The following is an 18,930-nucleotide window of genomic DNA, read 5'->3' as shown; positions in this document are numbered from 1 at the left end:
ATGAGGTTTCTGCTGAAACAAGCAAATCAAAAGCACATCAACATTTGTAGTCTACCGTCAGTTTTTTGCTTCATTTTCTGTTGTCTCCATTGATCAAAGGCATTTTGAATGCATATCCTTGTATTTTTTCTGATTTGAGTTTTTTTTTTTTTTTTTTTTGCTCTTGTGGTAGGCGACATTGCAAATTCAGAATGTTAGTAAAACTTGTAGTAGTCTGAGTTTAATTAGCCTACAGATTACCGAGGTTGTGCATTCTGGATGCAGACACAAATCTGATCTTGCAATTGGCTGACTGGTGGAGAGCGGGATAGCCGTAGAAAAACCTAGTCAAAACAATAACATTTACGGGCTGACAATCGACTTTTAAAAATGGGAAAATGTAGGCTTTTTTTTATGTGAATTGAAATACTAGGGCCATTTAATTGAACTACTGGAGTGGATTTCTTACATATGGCGCCCTTAAAGACTTTTTAATTTTACTGGATGAATGAATGCCCTAGGGCTGCAACCAGTGTTGTTTTCATGATGATGACGCAGCAGTGATGCGCTGAAAACGTGTCTTGTCGATGTCGATTAATCTATTAATTGTTGCACCTCTAGAACGCACATTTCGGACAGCAAATATACCTCAAATCACAAAAACATTGTTGGACCGCTGCAGTTCACTTGTTAATATTACCACATGTAGGGTAGTGCCGGTATGAGATTTTGACGGTATGATAACTTTAGGCAAAAATACTGCGGTTTCACGGTAATTCAATTCTAGCTCTAAAATGTGTTATGTATGGGGTTTTTTTTTTCCATTGAACAGGATTTTTCTTTTATTTTTCACAACATATTTGCAAACTGGAACATCAACATGAATATAATGTTAAAATAAATAAAATAAAAAATAACTAAAATCTTTAAATGAAGTTAAAATTTATAGACTAAACCGGCAGTCACAGCTCAAGTTGCTAAACATTAGAACAAAAATAACTGTTTTCCATAAAAGCAAAAACACTTTAATATATACTAGTATATGTACTGCAGACACTTCACTGACTTTAAAGCAATTTTTGAGACTTGCTCATTTTCTACATATTTCTCTCTGTCCGAGTTATGATGCAGGAATGTGAGTATGTTCACCTTTTCTGGGTTAATATACCACTACTACTATTAATACTACTTAGTTGAATATTAATGGAGAGTGACAGCAAGGGACAGCACATGTGTATGACTCGTATCATTATTTACACATCATACAAAAAAATCACCACAGGCTGTATTATAAAAATGTCATTTTGAACGGATGTTTACAATGGCGTAAGACTTTACAAAAGTACGCTATTAGAGAGAAAACTAGTTAGCCACCTGGGCATGCTAACTAGCCACGTTAACAGCTTCGTTAACAAGCTTATGTTATAGTGTTTGTTTTACCATCTCTAGACACACGAAACACGCTGGAGTGAACTCTCGTAGCTGGTGGGAAATGTTCCTGAGAGCGTTTACTTACCTTAAATTTTGTATAAAGTGACGGATGATGGTCACCACGGTAAACCTTGAAACCAGTAACCAGCACATGCCTAACCACATGTATTACCTAGAAGTACAGTGTATCACAAAAGTGAGTACACCCCTCGCATTTCTGCAGATAGTTAAGTACAGTATATCTGTTCATGGGACAGAACTGACAAAATGACACTTTGAAAGATAATGGATGGACGGACGGACGGACGGACGGATGGACACAATGAAAAGTAGTCTGTGTGCAGCTTATATAATAGAGTTAATTTAGCTAGCATTGTCAGCATTGCTGCAGAGATTGAAGCGGTGGGGGTGCATTCCCACCACCATGCTTGACTGTAGGCATTGTAGCTTTGTACTCCTCACCTGGTCGCCACCACACATGCTTGAGACCATCGGAACCAAACAAATTAATCTTCGTCTCATCAAATAGGAGATGGTTCCAGTAATCCAGGTGCTTTGTTGACATGTCTTCAGCAAACAGTTTGTGGGCTTTCTTGTGTATCGTCTTCAGAAGAGGCTTCCGCCTGAGGTGACAACCATGCAAACCAATTTGATGTAGAGTACGGCGTATGGCCTGAGCACTAACAGGCTGACCCCCCACCTCTTCAATCTCTGCAGCAATGCTGACAGCACTCCTGTAACTAGTCATTTGACATTTTGGAGGAAAATGACAAGCAGTACTCAATTTGGACATTTAGGGATGTACGTAGTTCCCATGCAGTGTACTCACTTTTGTTGCCAGGGGTTTAGATATTAATGGCTATATTTTGAGTTATTTTGAGGGGAAAATAAATTAACTCTATTATATAAGCTGCACACAGACTACTTTTCATTGTGTCAAAGTATCATTTTGTCAGTGTTGTCCCATGAAAAGATATACTTAAATATCTGCAGAAATGCGAGGGGTGTACTCACTTTTGTGATACACTGTATAAATTTCAGTGGGAAGTGTTTATTGATGGTGCATTGTCTTCCCTCCCGCTAAGAGAATCATGTACCCTCATCATGTATTTGGACAAGGGTTTTCCGTGTTTGAAAAATTCCCACATCTACACTCAAAAAAAAAAAAAAAACTTTTCCATTGTAGTATATAGTTTTACAGTGATAGTAGTAACATCAGTTTTCTTCAAAAATATTTGCCGGATTACAAGTTATTGTTTGATCTTGTGCATCAAGAGGTAAAATGTACCAAATGTATTAATAATTTTGTGATCCTCAGACCTATTCACGTAGATGTCGGTGCTAAATATAACTCAGTGAATTTCCCTTTCGGCGCTTCTACCGTTCTCACGGGTTCCCATTATTGCGTTGATCTCAGCGCAGTAGTGGTTGTCCTGCAGTGTACATGTGTCATTTAGCAAACAATCTGGTCATAAATGAAACATCACTCCATGAAATTAATTTTGTAAAAATGTAATAGAAATTGAATGTTTCTGGTTGGTTTAGTTAAGGAAAAAACCCAATGTCAGTGCCTTATTTGATCTGCACATTTCCTGTGATTCCTGTTCAACACGCCTTGTAAAAAAGTGCATGAAGCTGCCTCCTATTCCTGCAGCCTAATCTAACAACTGGGTGTGTGGAGTCCTTGTGCCGCCTGCTCACATTGTGCAATAGCAAATGTGAGGAGACACCTCTGCGCTCCAGGCCCCAACATGAAAACTCTGTGCGCGTTTCTTTTCCACATTCAAACATTCTTTCAAGCCCACACAAGTACAAAGTGCCGAGGTGCTTGTGTAGAACTGAGAATGAGCATTGGCTGGATTTTTATTTTCTCTGTTTGAACAGCAACCACAGTTGCTCTAATCTGATTTCAGACACTCTCAATATCTGTAAATACCGGTAACCTTTTTCAGTTTTACTCAGGGATAAACTCCACTGTGCCAATGATGGGAAACAAGGTTATAATAGTTAGGGTTTTTTTTTTTCATTATAGTTTGGTTTTGAATTTTTGTTCTCTTATTTAGTTTTAATTAGTTATCTAGTGTTTTGCTTTGCAAAGGCCAAGATAGTGTTGTTCTCTTGTTATTATAATTATTCTTAAACATCTTGTTCTCCGCGTTTTTTCGGTGCACCGCACAGCCCGAACCATTTAACCCAGGGGTCCCCAACCGGACCGTGGCGCATTTGCTACCGGCCGCACAGAAACAATAATTTATTAACGACTGCATTCTGGCCAAATTAACTTTGGCGTGTGCCCCTTAACACACCAATATCCCTGTCTACTCTAGATACAATACTACAGGATAGAATGTTGCCATAGAAATCCATTGATTGGACTGCTAGCAGTACATTTGTTTTGTATATCTATGTGCGCATCTTGTCCTCGATAATGATGTATGACGTAGGGCGGGAGCATCACATTTGTTCCCGGAAATAATTAGCCCCCACACTAGAATGACAGAAAAACAGACGTCTTTGGGCAGATTTTTACGGGGAAAAGGGAACTTGACGAGCCAGAAGATAAGCCTACAACCTCAGAGAAAACAAAATCTGTGCTACTTCCCAATCACTAAAGACCAACGAACTGCGAAGGAGTGGATTCGTGACCCGTATGTGAATAAACCGTAATTCGAGCATTTCTTTGCAGATCGCAAATCACGGCGACCTTAAACGTACATTTAAGACAACAACTCTACCGAGGTTCTGGATTAAAGTCATTTCGGAATATCCTGACATCGCTATGAGAGCAATGAAAACTGTGCTACAATTTCCAACATCGTATCATTGTGAAGCGGGCTTCTCTCACTCTCCCATCTCGTCTCAATGAAACATGCTCAGGACTCCCACTGATTCAGCGGATGAGTTGTATTTTCCCTGCACTTAACACGACGGTGCTAAAAACAAATGTTATTTTATATTTGCTTTATTTTTCTACCACACATTACCGGTGTTCTGACAGATTTGGCATGTGCGTAACGTTAAAAATGACCGGAAATGCAGCGGTTCCAAAAGTACACACTACAAACTTTTTTTTAAAGAAAGGAATATTAACTTATGTTTGCCATGTTAGCTGCCCACAACAACTGCACGCAGCCCTCTCACTTAACGACTTCGCAGTGTCGTTAAGCATTAATTTACGCCATTTTTGTGTTGCACATGTATGTTTATGATGTAAATAGTTTGTTTTTAGCACCGTTGGTTAACATTGAGATACCAACTGAATATAAAAGAGGGCTTTTTTCACCGCCACAAAAGCTTTGGGAGCAAAATTTTGTAAGGGTGCAAAATTTGACAGAACAGCAATCCGTGAAAAAAAGACCCAAATCACACCGGTCCGTGGTGCAAAAAAGGTTTGGGACCCCTGGTTTAACCGATCGGCACTGTTCAAATATAGAAACGACCGGAATTTTCCCGCAACGCATGGAATTTTTCAAACGGCCCCGAAAAAATTCCATTCTCACCTAAACGCCGAGGTGTTGTTAGTTTTATATTTTTCTTGTAACTCTGAATTTGAGTTTAGTTTTAATTAGTTTTAGTTTTTAGTATTAGTTTTTCATATTTTTTGTTATTTATCATGTGCAGTTATAAAAAAGAATTAAATAATAAAACTCAACAAGGCAGGGAAAAAACATGTATTTAGTCAATTGTCATTTTGACATGTTTAAATAATAATAATAATAATAAAAATAAAAATAAACAAATGGATTAGTATCTTAAATTTCAATGCATTTTAGTTTTGTGAACACACGACTCTGTTTCAGGTTTTTTTAGCAGTTATTTTTTAGTTGTTTTTATTTCAGGTAATGGAAATGTTTTTGTTTGTTTTTTTGTATTGTAGTTTTTGTAATTGCTCAATTATTGATGCATACCATTTTCCCTTTTTAACTCTGAAATGAAATCAGACTAACTGTTCCTCTTCTACACCAACTAGTTTACCAAAAGCATTTATATTCGTTCATTTAATTACTTTCTTCAAACTCAGAAGTTTACACACTTTAAAACTCTGCCTTTAAACAATTTAGGAAAAAACTGATCCAATTTCATATCTGTGAAAGTTTCGATAGCTTTATCGACAACATTTGACTTAATTAGCGACAAATCTTTATATATACTTTAAGGCAGTGTTTTTCAAACTTTTTTGAGCAAAGGCACACATTTTTTTCCTTATAAAAGTCCCAAGGCACACCGCCAGCAAAAAAAGAATTTTATTAGCCAATATTAACGATATAAAGTCATGTATTGAATAGAAATCAAACTAACACAAAGAAAGACCTATTTTATAATCATACTCTTACTCACTCATTCTGACACATACTGTAGGCCTGTTGTTGTGGAGTTGGTATCGCGTACCGGGTGAAAATTAATCCCGCTACGTCCAGTTGTTTTTTTTGTTTGTTTGTTTTAGGTAAATCCCAATGAAAGATAGCGTTCTATATATTGCCTAATGCCAGAGGAAACGCTCTTTCGTTTCTTTAGACCGTCACTAATACTTGAGCCCTTATCTTGGTCTGAATTTTGTCCAGTGTTCAGTTTTGAGTTAGCATCTTTCCTTTTCAAAAACCCTTCCATCACTGTCATCATTAAAGCTTTGCTAGCTTCTAATGTTACTGTCACCTGCACCTGACGCATCACTAAACAAAGTATCGTAATTTTTGCACTATAAGGCGCACCTGATGCACCTGGCGCAGCTGTCCTCACTGTATTATGGGATATTTACACCAAAACATATTAACCGGTAACACTTTATTTAAGACCGACATCATTCGACTGTCATAAGACCAAATGAACCACCATGAAGCTTGAACCAAGTGGCTTCATTGCTTCAAGAAACTTCCTTTGGCCATTACTGCTCCCTTGGGGGAGGCAGTCAACCTCTGCTGCCACCTGCTGTCAACGCTGTTGTTGTCCTAGCATGCATTGCAGCGCTACAGATGTAAATGACAATCAAAATTCATGATCTTTGCTAATTATTTCTTCAGTTACTGTTCTAGTTGTTTAATAATCGCTAGTTATGGTATTTTGTAACACTTTATTTGACTGTGGCGACATTAGACTGTCATTACACAATCATAATTATGACATGACACTGTCATGATCATTAATGAATGCTTAAAACAGGTGTCATTTAGTTTTATTCGGTAAATTATCTCACTTTTGAATGGATGTTAAAGATCTGAGCTGGACATAAATGCAGTTACTAACATGATTTGCCAGATGACACTTAATGACAGCTGTTATAAGCATTCAGTAATGCCAATGGTAGTGTTATGTCATAATTATGACAGTTACCTATTATCCCAAATAAATCAACAAATAAGCCGCACTGGTCTATAAGCAGCAGGATTATAAATGGAAGGAAAAAAGTAGCGGGTAATAGTCCGAAAATTACGGTAATTAGCTACCCGTTGCCACCTGCTGCAAAGGGTTAGGAGTATTACATGATTATCGACCATTGGACAGCACTGACTCTCGGCAACAGCACATTTGTGGATTCATTTTCAAAAATGTTTTCGAGCAATTAGGTGAAAGTGGATGATTTTCACAGTGGTTGAAAAACACTGCTTTAAGGCACACCTAACATAGTTTTTTCCCGTGCAGTTAGTTAGCAGTAAACTTGCATATTGTATGCAATATTTTCCATAGTTGACGACAATAGTGTGTCCCAGAATTTGAACAAAACAAGATCCCGGGCTTCATAATACAAATTTTCCTTAAAATTCTCATAAAAGGAGAATGAGCAGAAGTATTCATTCCTACTAACTCTGCTCCTCTGTTGCCATGGCAGCAGCTGTAGGAGCAGGCCCTCTGTTGTCACAGGTTGTTTGTGCAGCTCTTGTGTTTTGTGAGTGGTCTTCTAAATTTCAGAATCTAAAGGACACTGAGGAATTTACCAGGGAGGGAATCAGACCTGGGAAACTGATGTGCCTTGCTAGTTTCAGCTCATTTTGGCCAACAGGTTTTCAATTTCAATCTTGCTTTGTCTTCTTTAGGCCATGTGTGACACCCCTACTACGCCGAAATATACCAAGGAACACAGAGATCTCTTCTTCCCAGCCACCCTGCTCAGCCATGCCGCATGCCATCCATTATCCAACCAAGACGCTCACGTTAAAGTGATGTTTGAGCCCTTGAGCAAGCTACCCAGACCTCAAACGCCGGGCTTCCATGATCAGCACACGCAGAGGAAAATGGCTTGCCATCCGGTGACTGATACAGCGTTGTCCTTCCTACAACATACAGGTCCAACAAGTTACAATTGCTTCCTCACTTAGAGAATACTTGTATGTATACTCGAAAAGTTGGAACTCTAAGATGGTGCATGAGTTGACCAGCAGAGGGCGCCTGTTGACTTTGCCAGCGCTGTTACATAATAGCATGATAGAATATATTAAGTCTACTATGGCAGTAGAATCATGCCCCAAAAAATAGTGTGGTTTGCAAATAAAAACTAAACTTTCTTTTTTAAATAATAGGTTCCATTTGCAAACCACACTTATTTGTTCTCTTTTTTTTTTGTTGGGGGGGGGGGCAAGATTCTAGAGGTTTCTTGTATTCTAATTATTTCATGTATGCTGTGAGAGCATATTATGATACGGTACAGGCAGTGTTTATAAGTCAGTTTAATATAATAGTTCTTAATGCATTTACTCGATAAATGTACACCTTATTGAACCTTATTGTACTACACAGTATCTTATTTTTAACTTTATTAAGTTGACGTGTTCTGTCCTCACTAAACGTGAAGTTGTTCAGCTTGACAGACAGCAAACAAGGAAATTGTGGTTTTTGAAGCTTTTCCCTTTCTTCACTTTGGACAATTTGTAAAGCTGTAGCACACATATGAACACTTATGTTCAAAACAAAACACATTTTAACAATAAAACACCTGACACAAAATCACATGAGTAGACCTGTCAGCAAACCTATCTACTTATGACAGGGCAACAGCAACAACAACAAAAAATGTCGCACTTCAACAAACAGGCAGTAGGAGCCCCCTTCGTTTATCAACAGAAGTGCATTACATTTTAGAACCATAAAAGCCATTAAGGATCTCTACTTACGTGTTTGTAAAACCAAGGTTGCATTGTTGTAGGTTTTCAAAGCTGTTGTGGCTGAAATGATGAAAACAATGAGCCGATTGGGGACCTGTATGCATGCTCACAAAAACGGTCCAAACCTTTGCAGGATACGTTTTTTTGGACCACTCCTAGAGTATCGAGTCTTCCTGTGAGCAATTCATCGCTACACATCGAGATGGCATGACGAATCCCGCAAGTAAAACCCAGAAAATGTTTGCAATATATGGCGAGGATAGCATGGTGCTATATTTCCGTGTTCAGAGTGGTGGCGAGGCTTCCTGGAAGTTACGTCATGAGGTAGCGGTCGGCAGGACGGCGCGTCCCTCGTTGCTATGGTGTTGCTATGGCCATAACTCAAAAACTATGCGGTCAATTATTATTATTGTTTTTTAATGTGACTTTTTGAGACAGCGAATGATGCATTTAATACAATTCAACTGAGTAAAACACTCAAGAGCGAAATCCGAAAAGCTCTTCAGTGGCCCTTTAACATTATACTTATTTTCCAATTTGCTAATAGGTTTTGAAAAATAAAAATCCTTGTTCAATGGAAAACTTTTTTTTTTTGTTTTATACCCAGATATCTTAAAGTAACACATTTTGGAGCTGTAATTTCAATACCTTGAAACCGTGATATTTTGGCTTAAGGTCATCATACCGTCAGAATATCATACGGGCACATGCCCACTCCTGGGTGACCATCAATCTGCGGCCTGTGCGCGGTGGCAGAGCCGTTCTCTTTTGCAGCCTAAGCTTCCCACTTCCTTGTGGACGTGTGCAATTAGGCTTCTGCCTTGTTGGAGCCTTGCTCCAGTTCCTCAGCTCTGAGCTCCTCAGACGACTATGAGCTCCTCAGACGACTAGTCAGATCCCTATGTTGGACATCTTGCGCAACGCTTTGGAACACATGGAGCTGGAAATATCGCAAGTAGCAGTTTCAGCGCAAATGACTGTGCTCTTTCGGCACCGCCATGGCGCTTCCTCCTTCTCAATCCCAGCTTCAGTATAATGATGCCACTAGAGGGCAATGTAAACCTTCACCAAACTGACCAAAGTCAAGACCTCTGCATCTACAGAATTTATGTAGCACTCAAACAAAGTCTTCCCTCCTATTCTAATTATTTGACACTTTTCAGCCATGAATAATTTCAGCCATGAATAAACAAAATAATAGGTGTGCACCAGTCATAGCTGTGAGACACACATGACTACAGGATTCATGGTTCACTATTGGCAGACAGCTAGCCTTTCCAGTTTAAATGGATTGGACGTTGCTCGCCGCCAATGGCAGTCAATGAGTTAAAATTTGGGCAATCTTTATAAAAGCTTTCCAGGAAATCAATACAAATTGATCCGTTTGTTCAAATTTTCGATTATAATACTTTATTATTGTCGCTTACCCCCTCCAGAGGAGCGTGAGGAGCCCACAGAGGGACTCTTGTACCGACAGCAGGAATCCCACCTCTGTCACCAGATGAAAATGGCGTCCGTCTCCCACGCTCGGGAAGCAGCGGCAGCAGCCAGCTCATTCCGTGAGGAAACGGCTACTTGTAGCAGCAGCACACAACAGTGTACAGGTCAGTAATTGGAAGCGTATCATGATCGCCTTTGTTTTTTTTTTTCTTTTTTTTTTTTTTTTCTAAATAATGTGCTCAAATAGGCACTTAGAACTTGAGAACACGTACACGTTATGTTGGCTGTTTATGAATAATACATTTTCTTGGTACGGCACTTTGGAAATGTTTTGAAAGCCCGTCTAAATGTCTTTTTTTTCATCAATTTGAACAAAGCTATAGCAACATTATAATTATGTATAAAGGAAAAAAATTATCATTTCTTTTTTCAATTCAATCAGTTGTGCAGAACAAAAAAAGGTTGCAAACAAATTACATTTAAATATTAGGGCTGTCAAATTTATCGCGTTAACGGGCGGTAATTTTTTTTTTAAATTAATCACGTTAAAATATTTGACGCAATTAACGCATGCACGGAATGACCAGCTCACTCATTGCCTCAAACAGATTACAATGACGCCGTTTATACACATTGAGAGTGAAGAGAATGCCACCGGCCACTTGGAGACAGCGCCGTTCCATACTAATGTTATTATGAATTAGTAGTTGTGAGACGTTTATGCTGTTGCATAGTGCTACTTGTGCTCCACACATATTTCTGTAATTTTACTTTCTTTTAGTGGCAATTATGTGTCTCTTGTTGTATTTTGGGTAAGATATGTACAGATATATGTGTTATGAAGGCGAGTGGACACAGGCGTTCATTGGACCACGCCATTTATTGGCATAAACTTCGGCAACTCCTTCACAACAGACATAAGTATCATTTAGTGAAAGCACAACAAAAATATTATTCATATCTCTCATAAAAAATAATGTTCACAAAAAGAAAATCACTTCAATCTGTATTAATGAGGCTCTATTTTCCCGCAGTTTTTTGCAACAACTATGCAATGAGAACTAGTGTTGCACCGATACCATTTTTTGGGCCCGATACAGATACCTGGCTGTGCGGTATCGGCCGATACCGATACCAATACGATACCACTCTGTTTTTAAAAAATAAATAAATAAAAACATATATATATATATATATATGTACGTATAAGGGATGCGACGATACAGTTAAGTCACGGTTCGGTACAATTTTTGGTACAATTCAATACATTTAAGCTCTGAAACAGAAAATACAACTGTTATTTTTATTTTTTTATTTTTTTGCTAACAAGCAAAAATAACAGTGCCATCATATAAACAAGCATTTTAATGCATAATATTTATGTGCTTACTTCTTACTGATCTGAAGAAATTTTGTATATACTGTAAGTGCTGAGAACATTCTTTACTGTTTGTAAAGTGGGGCACACTGTTGATTGCTGCAGCTCTCTTAGCAGCTATATTTACCGTATAAGCAAAACATCCTATTTGTGGTCCGAGTCCATCTGTAACATGTGCTGAATTAACAGTATTTGCAGCATTATCTATAGTCACTGGTATGGATTGATTTTGCCTGCTTAACTTCCATTCAGTCATGGCGGTTTCTAATTCATCAATGTAGTATATGGACTACGCGTCGCTTTGGGCTCACGCAGCTAATGGCATGGGATCTAATATAGCACATCTAGGTTGCTATTTGATGATATCTAGTATGTGCGCGCGAGAGTTGGCATGGGATCGAACATAGTACATCTAGATTGCTATCTGATGATATCTAGTGTGAGCGCTGCGCCGCTTGAGTGTTTTCTGGCCACAGAAGTCACTTCTGCTCATTACTGCACAACACCAGCATAATATGACAATCGATTGTCATAAACAGGACGAGTTTGAAGTACGGCGCTCTTAATTTGCCACTCATTGTTCATCATGAAACCATGAGTTGTCTTAGTCTCTCACGGTCTTAACCTTTCTGATCCCATCGGCGCTACTACAGTAAGCGTTAGCTTAAGCATGCTAATCGTTTGTGAATGCCATGTTAAAAAGCAGCATAACATCGCGGATATGCATTGTAGTGAACATCTTTAATATTGAAGACGAAGGTGTTATTTTCGTTTGGTAATTTCGAGACAAAGACATACAGATGTCATGCATCAGGATTTGTGAAGTTGGCCCACGTGGGGAGGCCAGTTCATTTGCGCTAAAGTGATGCCAGTAGATGGTATCGGCGCCCTAAATGTTGGTACTCATCGATACCGATACCACCAATTCGGGCCGAATCGGCGCCCCCTGCCGATAATGGTATCGGTATCGGTGCAACTTTAATGAGAACTGGCATTCCCAATCAAAATAGCTATGCAAAATACAGATAAAACTTACTCAGACTTTGGTCACTCTATTCGTATTATTGTTATTTTTATTCTTCTTATTATTATATTAACTCTTGATTGAAAATTGTACAAATTGCATTAAAACGAAAACATTAAATGGGGTTTTAATATAAAATTACTTGTAACTATAACATTTATCCTTTAAGAACTACAAGTCTTTCTATCCGTGGATCGCTTTAACAGAAAGAATGTTAATGCCATCTTGTGGATTTATTGTTATAATAAACAAATGCAGTACTTATGTACAGTATGTTGTATGTATATATCTGTCTTGTGTCTTATCTTTCCATTCCAACAAAAATTTACAGAAAAATATGGCATATTTTAGAGATGGTTTGAATCGCGATTAATTACGATGAATTAATTTTTAAGTTGTGATTAACTCGATTAAAAATTTTAATCGTTTGACAGTCCTAATCATTTATATATATATATTATATAAACAAGTTAGTCATCCAATCTTCTATTCTAATTCATTTTAAAAAAGAATTTCTCAGGACACAAATCAGGCAAAAGTCCTGTTCATTAAAAAAAAAAAAAAATGCTGCTGATTGACAGTTTTTTTTTTAATTTATACAATCCAAATCCAATTTCAAAGCACACTCTCTTGTATGACATTTTGGTTTCAGTGGGAATATGTGTTGAAAGGAGACTAAGCTGTTAAATGAAAGTGTTTTTGTGTGTGGTTTCTTTCTAAAAAAGAAATGAAACAACTTTACTATCTAACAATAACTGAAGTGCTAATATGCTTATGCTTCGTCAAATGGACACATAAGACACTGATTAGCATAATTGCTAATTAGCTTAGCACTCTGTACTAAGTAGTTACGTCTCATCAACAAAGAATACAAACAATACAATTGGCTTCATTTACTCACCTCTGACTGAGGCACACTGGATATAACAACACAAAAGACAATCTAACTCTCCACACTTTGTAATATTATTGATTCAGCAACCAAACCTGAGTGTAGCAGTGAACTCTCTCGTTCTAATCACTGGTGCGCGTGCAGCCTCACATTACACACAAACAAGGTGCCACACGGGACTGCTCATATCTGCCGGCAAAAATTGATCATCAAATTCGTTGGCAGCTAATTTATTAATCGATTAGTTGTTGCAGGCTCTGTAAATATATAGACGTCTGTGTAACATATATCTAATGACGAGACAGCTCTTACAGACATTGCGCTATGGCTTCCTGTAGGGGGCCGGGCCAGGCTGAGCATCGCGGCAGCTTTCACTTCGATAAACTCAAACACACACTGGGATCTAACGCCGGACTTAGCTGGGAACAGGACAAAAGGTTTTAGTGCATACGAGCAGGCAGGAGTGTTTAGAGTGATTTGGTTGAGGGTTAAAGGTAACTATATAAAATAACACCATGCATGCACTTTGGAACAATGATAATGAATGAAATGGATTGAAAAAATTAGCGTAACTTTAGCTTGAAATATTTATGTGAAATTAATAACTGCCCATTTTTATGCTTTTGATAAAGAATCTAGACTGTTTTACGTACACTACCGTTCAAAAGTTTGGGGTCCAAGCGACCCCAAACTTTTGAATCGTAATGTATCATGGGAAGGTTTTGGAATTTCTATAGTTCAAAAGTTTGGGGCCCCAAACTTTTGAACTATAGAAATTCCAGATTTACGCATTTATTTACAAGAATTTTCAACTTAAAAAGCTCTTTGTTTCATGATAGCTGCCATGTTGGATTTTGTACCCATACACAATAGCATAACTTTACATTCAAATAATCTGGTAATTTTCGACCAACTGAGCGTTTTTCGGCCAAAAAAAACTAGTAATTTAGACATTTCTGCATCCATACAAAAAAAATCGGCTTTTACGAGTTTTGTTTTATGTAACATTTCAATCTGAAAACGACAAGGGCCAGAGAAGCCGGAAAGACGTGCTGAGGCAATAGTGACATTGGAATTCAACCTAAATAAGTTGTGATTGTGTATAGCAAAATGCAAAGTTTACTTTTCTTGAGTAAAATTACGATGATTCTGCATGCTTTCCTCAAGTATTAAGTTTCTGATGTGAAAATTGAGTGATTTATTAGCTTTAAAAAACTTGTGTCAAAATTGCACTAAATAAAAATAAAAAGATTGAGTCGCTATTTTGGGCAAAAACTTGATATGATAATGTTAAATATTGCTATTGATCCTGATAATATAGGTGATTATCTCTGGATTTGGTGATTTTTGTGCATCTCGCGTAAAATCTGAGAATTTTATAGCCATTTGAAGTTTTTTATACTTATATATAAAAATAAAAAAAATAAAGGGTATTTTAAAGGCAACGACTTTAATTTTTTTTTTTTATGCCACTGCTCATGGAGACCCTTTTATGCCTAGGGGAGGTGTCTGTTTTGGTTTTAGGTCGCTAGCGGCTTTGGTTTCGAAAATATTTGAATTGACGTTTTTAAAATAACGGCCCCCTAAGGAGCGGCCCCGCGCCCCAATTCCCGTCAACTGATAGTGAAGTCTATGAACAAACATTTAATGTTTTACACACGGTCCCAATCGTCTGAAAATGACATATTCAAGCATGATTTCCGATCAGATCCAGGATATCCCTAATAACGAAGGATTAGAGTTCAGAGACGGCCATCATTTTATAATAATGTCAACTGTAACGCATGCATGTTTTTCCCTAGACCAGCAGCTCTATGCCAGCAGTGATTTGTCAAAGCTTCCAGACGCCAGTCGAATCCGCTCCCGCGTCCCGCCGAACATGCCAAAGCTCTTCATCCCCTCCACTGTCACCAAGTTCCCCCCGGAAATTACAGTGACCCCACCCACGCCCACTCTTCTTTCTCCCAAAGGCAGCATCTCGGAGGAAACCAAACAAAGGCTAAAGGTAAGATTGGGTTGCACACCGCTCGGTTTCTCGTGACCCCTCCTGTCCTTTCCCTACGCAGAACGTCATCCTGTCGTCGCAGTCCGCGGCCACTGTCAAGAAGGACAATCTGAGCCAACCCTCACTCGAGGTGCAGGAGACGTCAAGCCAGGAGTCGTCTCTAGAGAGCGAGTCAGACGAGGAGGACGATTACATGGACATCTGAGTGGTGCTGAAGTACATGTCAGTGCAGCTTCAGTTTTTATTGATGCAATTGTTCCGTGTCTATTCTCAATGGCTACAGCCACGGCACCGCATTGCCCAGCTTGTGTGGTGCACCGTAGCTTTAGTCTCAGCACGTGTGTCACTTATGCATATCATGGTGGCAACATCCGTTTATGCATCATTCGTTACGTCTGTGCCACGCATCTTTTGGAGATGAGGACAGATGCCAGTTGTGATACATTTCAATGGACACGTAGACGACTAAGAGAGTCGCCTCATAACGCCGTAACCTGTAGCACATCGGGAATGTTTACACTCAACATTTGGGTCAGTAGAGCACTCAAGTGTTTTCCTTTTTACTTCCCGTGTTCTTGCGAGACTATGTTCGTTCTTGGGAGAGCATCTGTAGCCGTCACCAGCACTGATGTGAATCATGTTTTAAAAAATGACATTTTTGTACATATCAGAATCCAAATATCTTGAATGAATGCTGGGAGGTGAAGCTGGCTTATAATTCCAAAGCCTTTTCTAAATTGACTAGAATTCAACATGCATGCAGAAGTGGTGTCGTCAAATTCTTAGGCTTTTTTATCAGTCAATTTGTCGCAAATTTGCGTTCTCAGTGGAAGACAAAGGAATGTTTTTTTACTGATTGTTTTCTATAAAAAAAGAATTGTGTCTACTGTTGTTGTTTTTTTTTTTTTTGGGGGAAAAGTGAATGAAATTATTAAAAAATGTAAATTGTAAGTCTTGACAAGAAAAACCTTTTTGTATTTTTATTTCATTTCATGCTCATTGCATTGAGGTGTGGGATATTTTTCTGCAGAGCTTTTGGAAATGTACCACACTTTAGAGGCGATATGTCTAACCTCAGAGTATTGTGGATTTTGAACCAAAAATCTATTTGAACATTTTTAAACATTGTACTGCTGTACTTCAATCGCATCCAAATGTTATATTACATGGAAAAATGCTGCAGTTAAGGCAAAGTTGGGACGAGCAACGCATGCTGACGTGTTACAACTTCGTCAACAAAACGATGTGTCAACTAAATGGCATCTTACTGCATGTGTAAGCACTTCTTTTCCCCTGATCTTGTATCAAAAGATTTTCATGTAAAATCAAATCTTCCATTATACAGTATTAAAAATCATGCTACTGTTTATGCCAAAGTATTTTCTGTGATTTGGGCAAATATTGATTGGGGAAAAAAGCTTATAATCAAACACTTTAATTATTGCATTTAAAAGTTCAATCAAGCCTTATTTTCTTAAGGTACTATATATACAATAAACGATGGCATACTCTATAGTTGTTTGCCTCCCTGCATCAATAAAATTAGAAACTGTCATACATGCGCAAAAATTGTTCACAACCATAAGCGGAGTTTAAGGGGGGCCAGCTCCCCCGCCGCCCGGTGGCCTAAAAGTGTCATTGCATGTAATTGACTTTCCTATATATATATATATATATATATATATATATATATATATATATATATATATATATATATATATCTCTCTCTCTATATATATATATAGAGAGAGAGAGAGAGAGAGATAGATATAGATAGATAGATATAGATATACACACAGTTGTGGTCAAAAGTTTACATCCACTTGTGAAGAATATAATGTCATGGCTCTCTTGAGTTTCCATTTATTTCTAGAACTCTGATTTTTCTCCGATAGAGTGATTGGAACAGATACTTCTTTGTCACAAAAAACATTCATGAAGTTTGATTCTTTTATGACTTTATTATGGGTTAACAGAAAAAGTGATCAAATCTGCTGGTTCAAAAATATACATACAGCAACACGAATTAGCAATTTCTTGTGAGTGATTATTGACTTGAACAATCATTGACTTGAACAAGTCAGGAAAGTCACTTGGAGCCATTTCAAAGCAGCTGCAGGTCCCAAGAGCAACAGTGCAAACAATTGTTTGTAAGTATAAAGTGCATGGCACTGTTTTGTCACTGCCACGATCTGGAAGAAAACGCAAGCTATCACCTGCTGCTGAGAGAAAATTGGTCAGGAGGGTGAAGATTCAACCGAGAATCACCAAAAAGCAGATCTGCCATGAATTAGAAGCTGCTGGAACACAGGTGTCAGTGTCCACAGTCAAGCGTGTTTTGCATCTCCATGGACTGAGAGGCTGCCGTGCAAGAAGGAAGCCCTTGCTCCAAAAGCGGTACCTTAAGGCTCGACTGAAGTTTGCTGCTGATCACATGGACAAAGATAAGACCTTCTGGAGGAAAGTTCTGTGGTCAGACAAAACGAAAATTGAGCTGTTTGGCCACAATGCCCAGCAATATGTTTGGAGGAGAAAAGGTGAGGCCTTTAACCCCAAGTACACCATGCCTACCGTCAAGCACAGTGGTGGTAGTATTATGCTGTGGGGCTGTTTTGCTTCCAATGGAACTGGTGCTTTACAGAGAGTTAATGGGATAATGAAGAAGGAGGATTACCTTCAAATTCTTCAAGATAACCTAACGTCATCAGCCCGAAGATTGGGTCTTGGGCGCAGTTGGGTGTTCCAACAGGACAATGACCCCAAACACACATCAAAAGTTGTAATGGAATGGCTAACTCAGGCTAGAATTAGTGTTGCACCGATACCATTTTTTGGCCCCGATACCGATACCTGGCTGTGCAGTATCGGCCGATACCATACCGATACCACCCCGATTATATATATATATTTTTTTCCCCCCAAAGAGCTACATAATTGGATGTGAAATCATTGCTATCAAGGCTTTGTCAGGCTGTTGCTTACCTTTACAAAATAGGAAAAAGACTAGTACAAAGTATAATACTAGCCCAACAGTAAGAAAGTAAAAATAAGTTCATAATAATAAACTCTGAATGAACTGAGTAAACTTTTTTAAACCTCTCAAAGTCCAAACAGTGCAACTTTCATGAAATTATTGTCACATTCTGCTGCTGGTTAGATTGTGTTTTGTTGCTGGGCTGTTAGTGGGGGCGTTCCTGACGTCGCACCTGAATCCAATGCGGGCTTATCAACGCAGCATTTAAGTATGGGTGAGCTCAGAGAAGGCTGCCCAGATATTTGCTTTGCTGATCGCCATTTGACATCTCGCACTATAGTCTCGCTACATTTGCTTGTTACGCCCCTGCATTGGGTTTTTTCTGTTAGTGTGCTGCACTCGTTTGTAACCTCTACCCTGTGCAGGTATTTGAGTGTTTTTATTTCGGCTTCTTGGCTCGCTGCCTATCGTCTTAGTTAATCTTCGAGTTTTTAGCATTGAGCTCCGTCGACCTGCTGTCACAGACTCCTTTTGTTATTTCTACTATCCCGCGATCGCGTGTTATTTTTAGTTTGCAATCATTAAACCCTTGTACGTATCCCCCGCTTGTTGTCCGCTTCGAGGTCCAACCTTGTTTCCGCATTTGCGGACGCTCACAATTATAAGTAATAATAATTGACCACAGCATCCCGTCTCTCTATTAGCCTCGTTTT

At 38.6% G+C, this 18,930-nt stretch overlaps 1 protein-coding gene across 6 annotated transcripts in view; it reads left to right on the top strand.

The window, feature by feature from the left end:
• cabin1 (calcineurin binding protein 1) overlaps positions 1 to 16,743 on the top strand; it is a 56,103-nt gene extending 39,360 nt beyond the window's left edge. For all 6 annotated transcript variants that reach the window (XM_057831866.1, XM_057831870.1, XM_057831869.1 and 3 more), the window contains 4 exons: positions 7,440 to 7,689; positions 9,941 to 10,108; positions 15,041 to 15,243; positions 15,305 to 16,743. In XM_057831866.1, the coding sequence (XP_057687849.1) occupies positions 7,440 to 7,689; positions 9,941 to 10,108; positions 15,041 to 15,243; positions 15,305 to 15,448 (765 nt within the window). In that variant the 3' untranslated portion in view covers positions 15,449 to 16,743. The remainder of the gene's footprint in view (positions 1 to 7,439; positions 7,690 to 9,940; positions 10,109 to 15,040; positions 15,244 to 15,304) is intronic.
• The last annotated feature ends 2,187 nt before the right edge of the window (positions 16,744 to 18,930 follow it).

This window comes from Corythoichthys intestinalis, chromosome 3 (genome assembly GCF_030265065.1).
Source record: "Corythoichthys intestinalis isolate RoL2023-P3 chromosome 3, ASM3026506v1, whole genome shotgun sequence".
NCBI classification, from domain to species: Eukaryota; Metazoa; Chordata; class Actinopteri; order Syngnathiformes; family Syngnathidae; genus Corythoichthys; species Corythoichthys intestinalis.
This window is presented reverse-complemented; position numbering and strand designations above follow the sequence as displayed.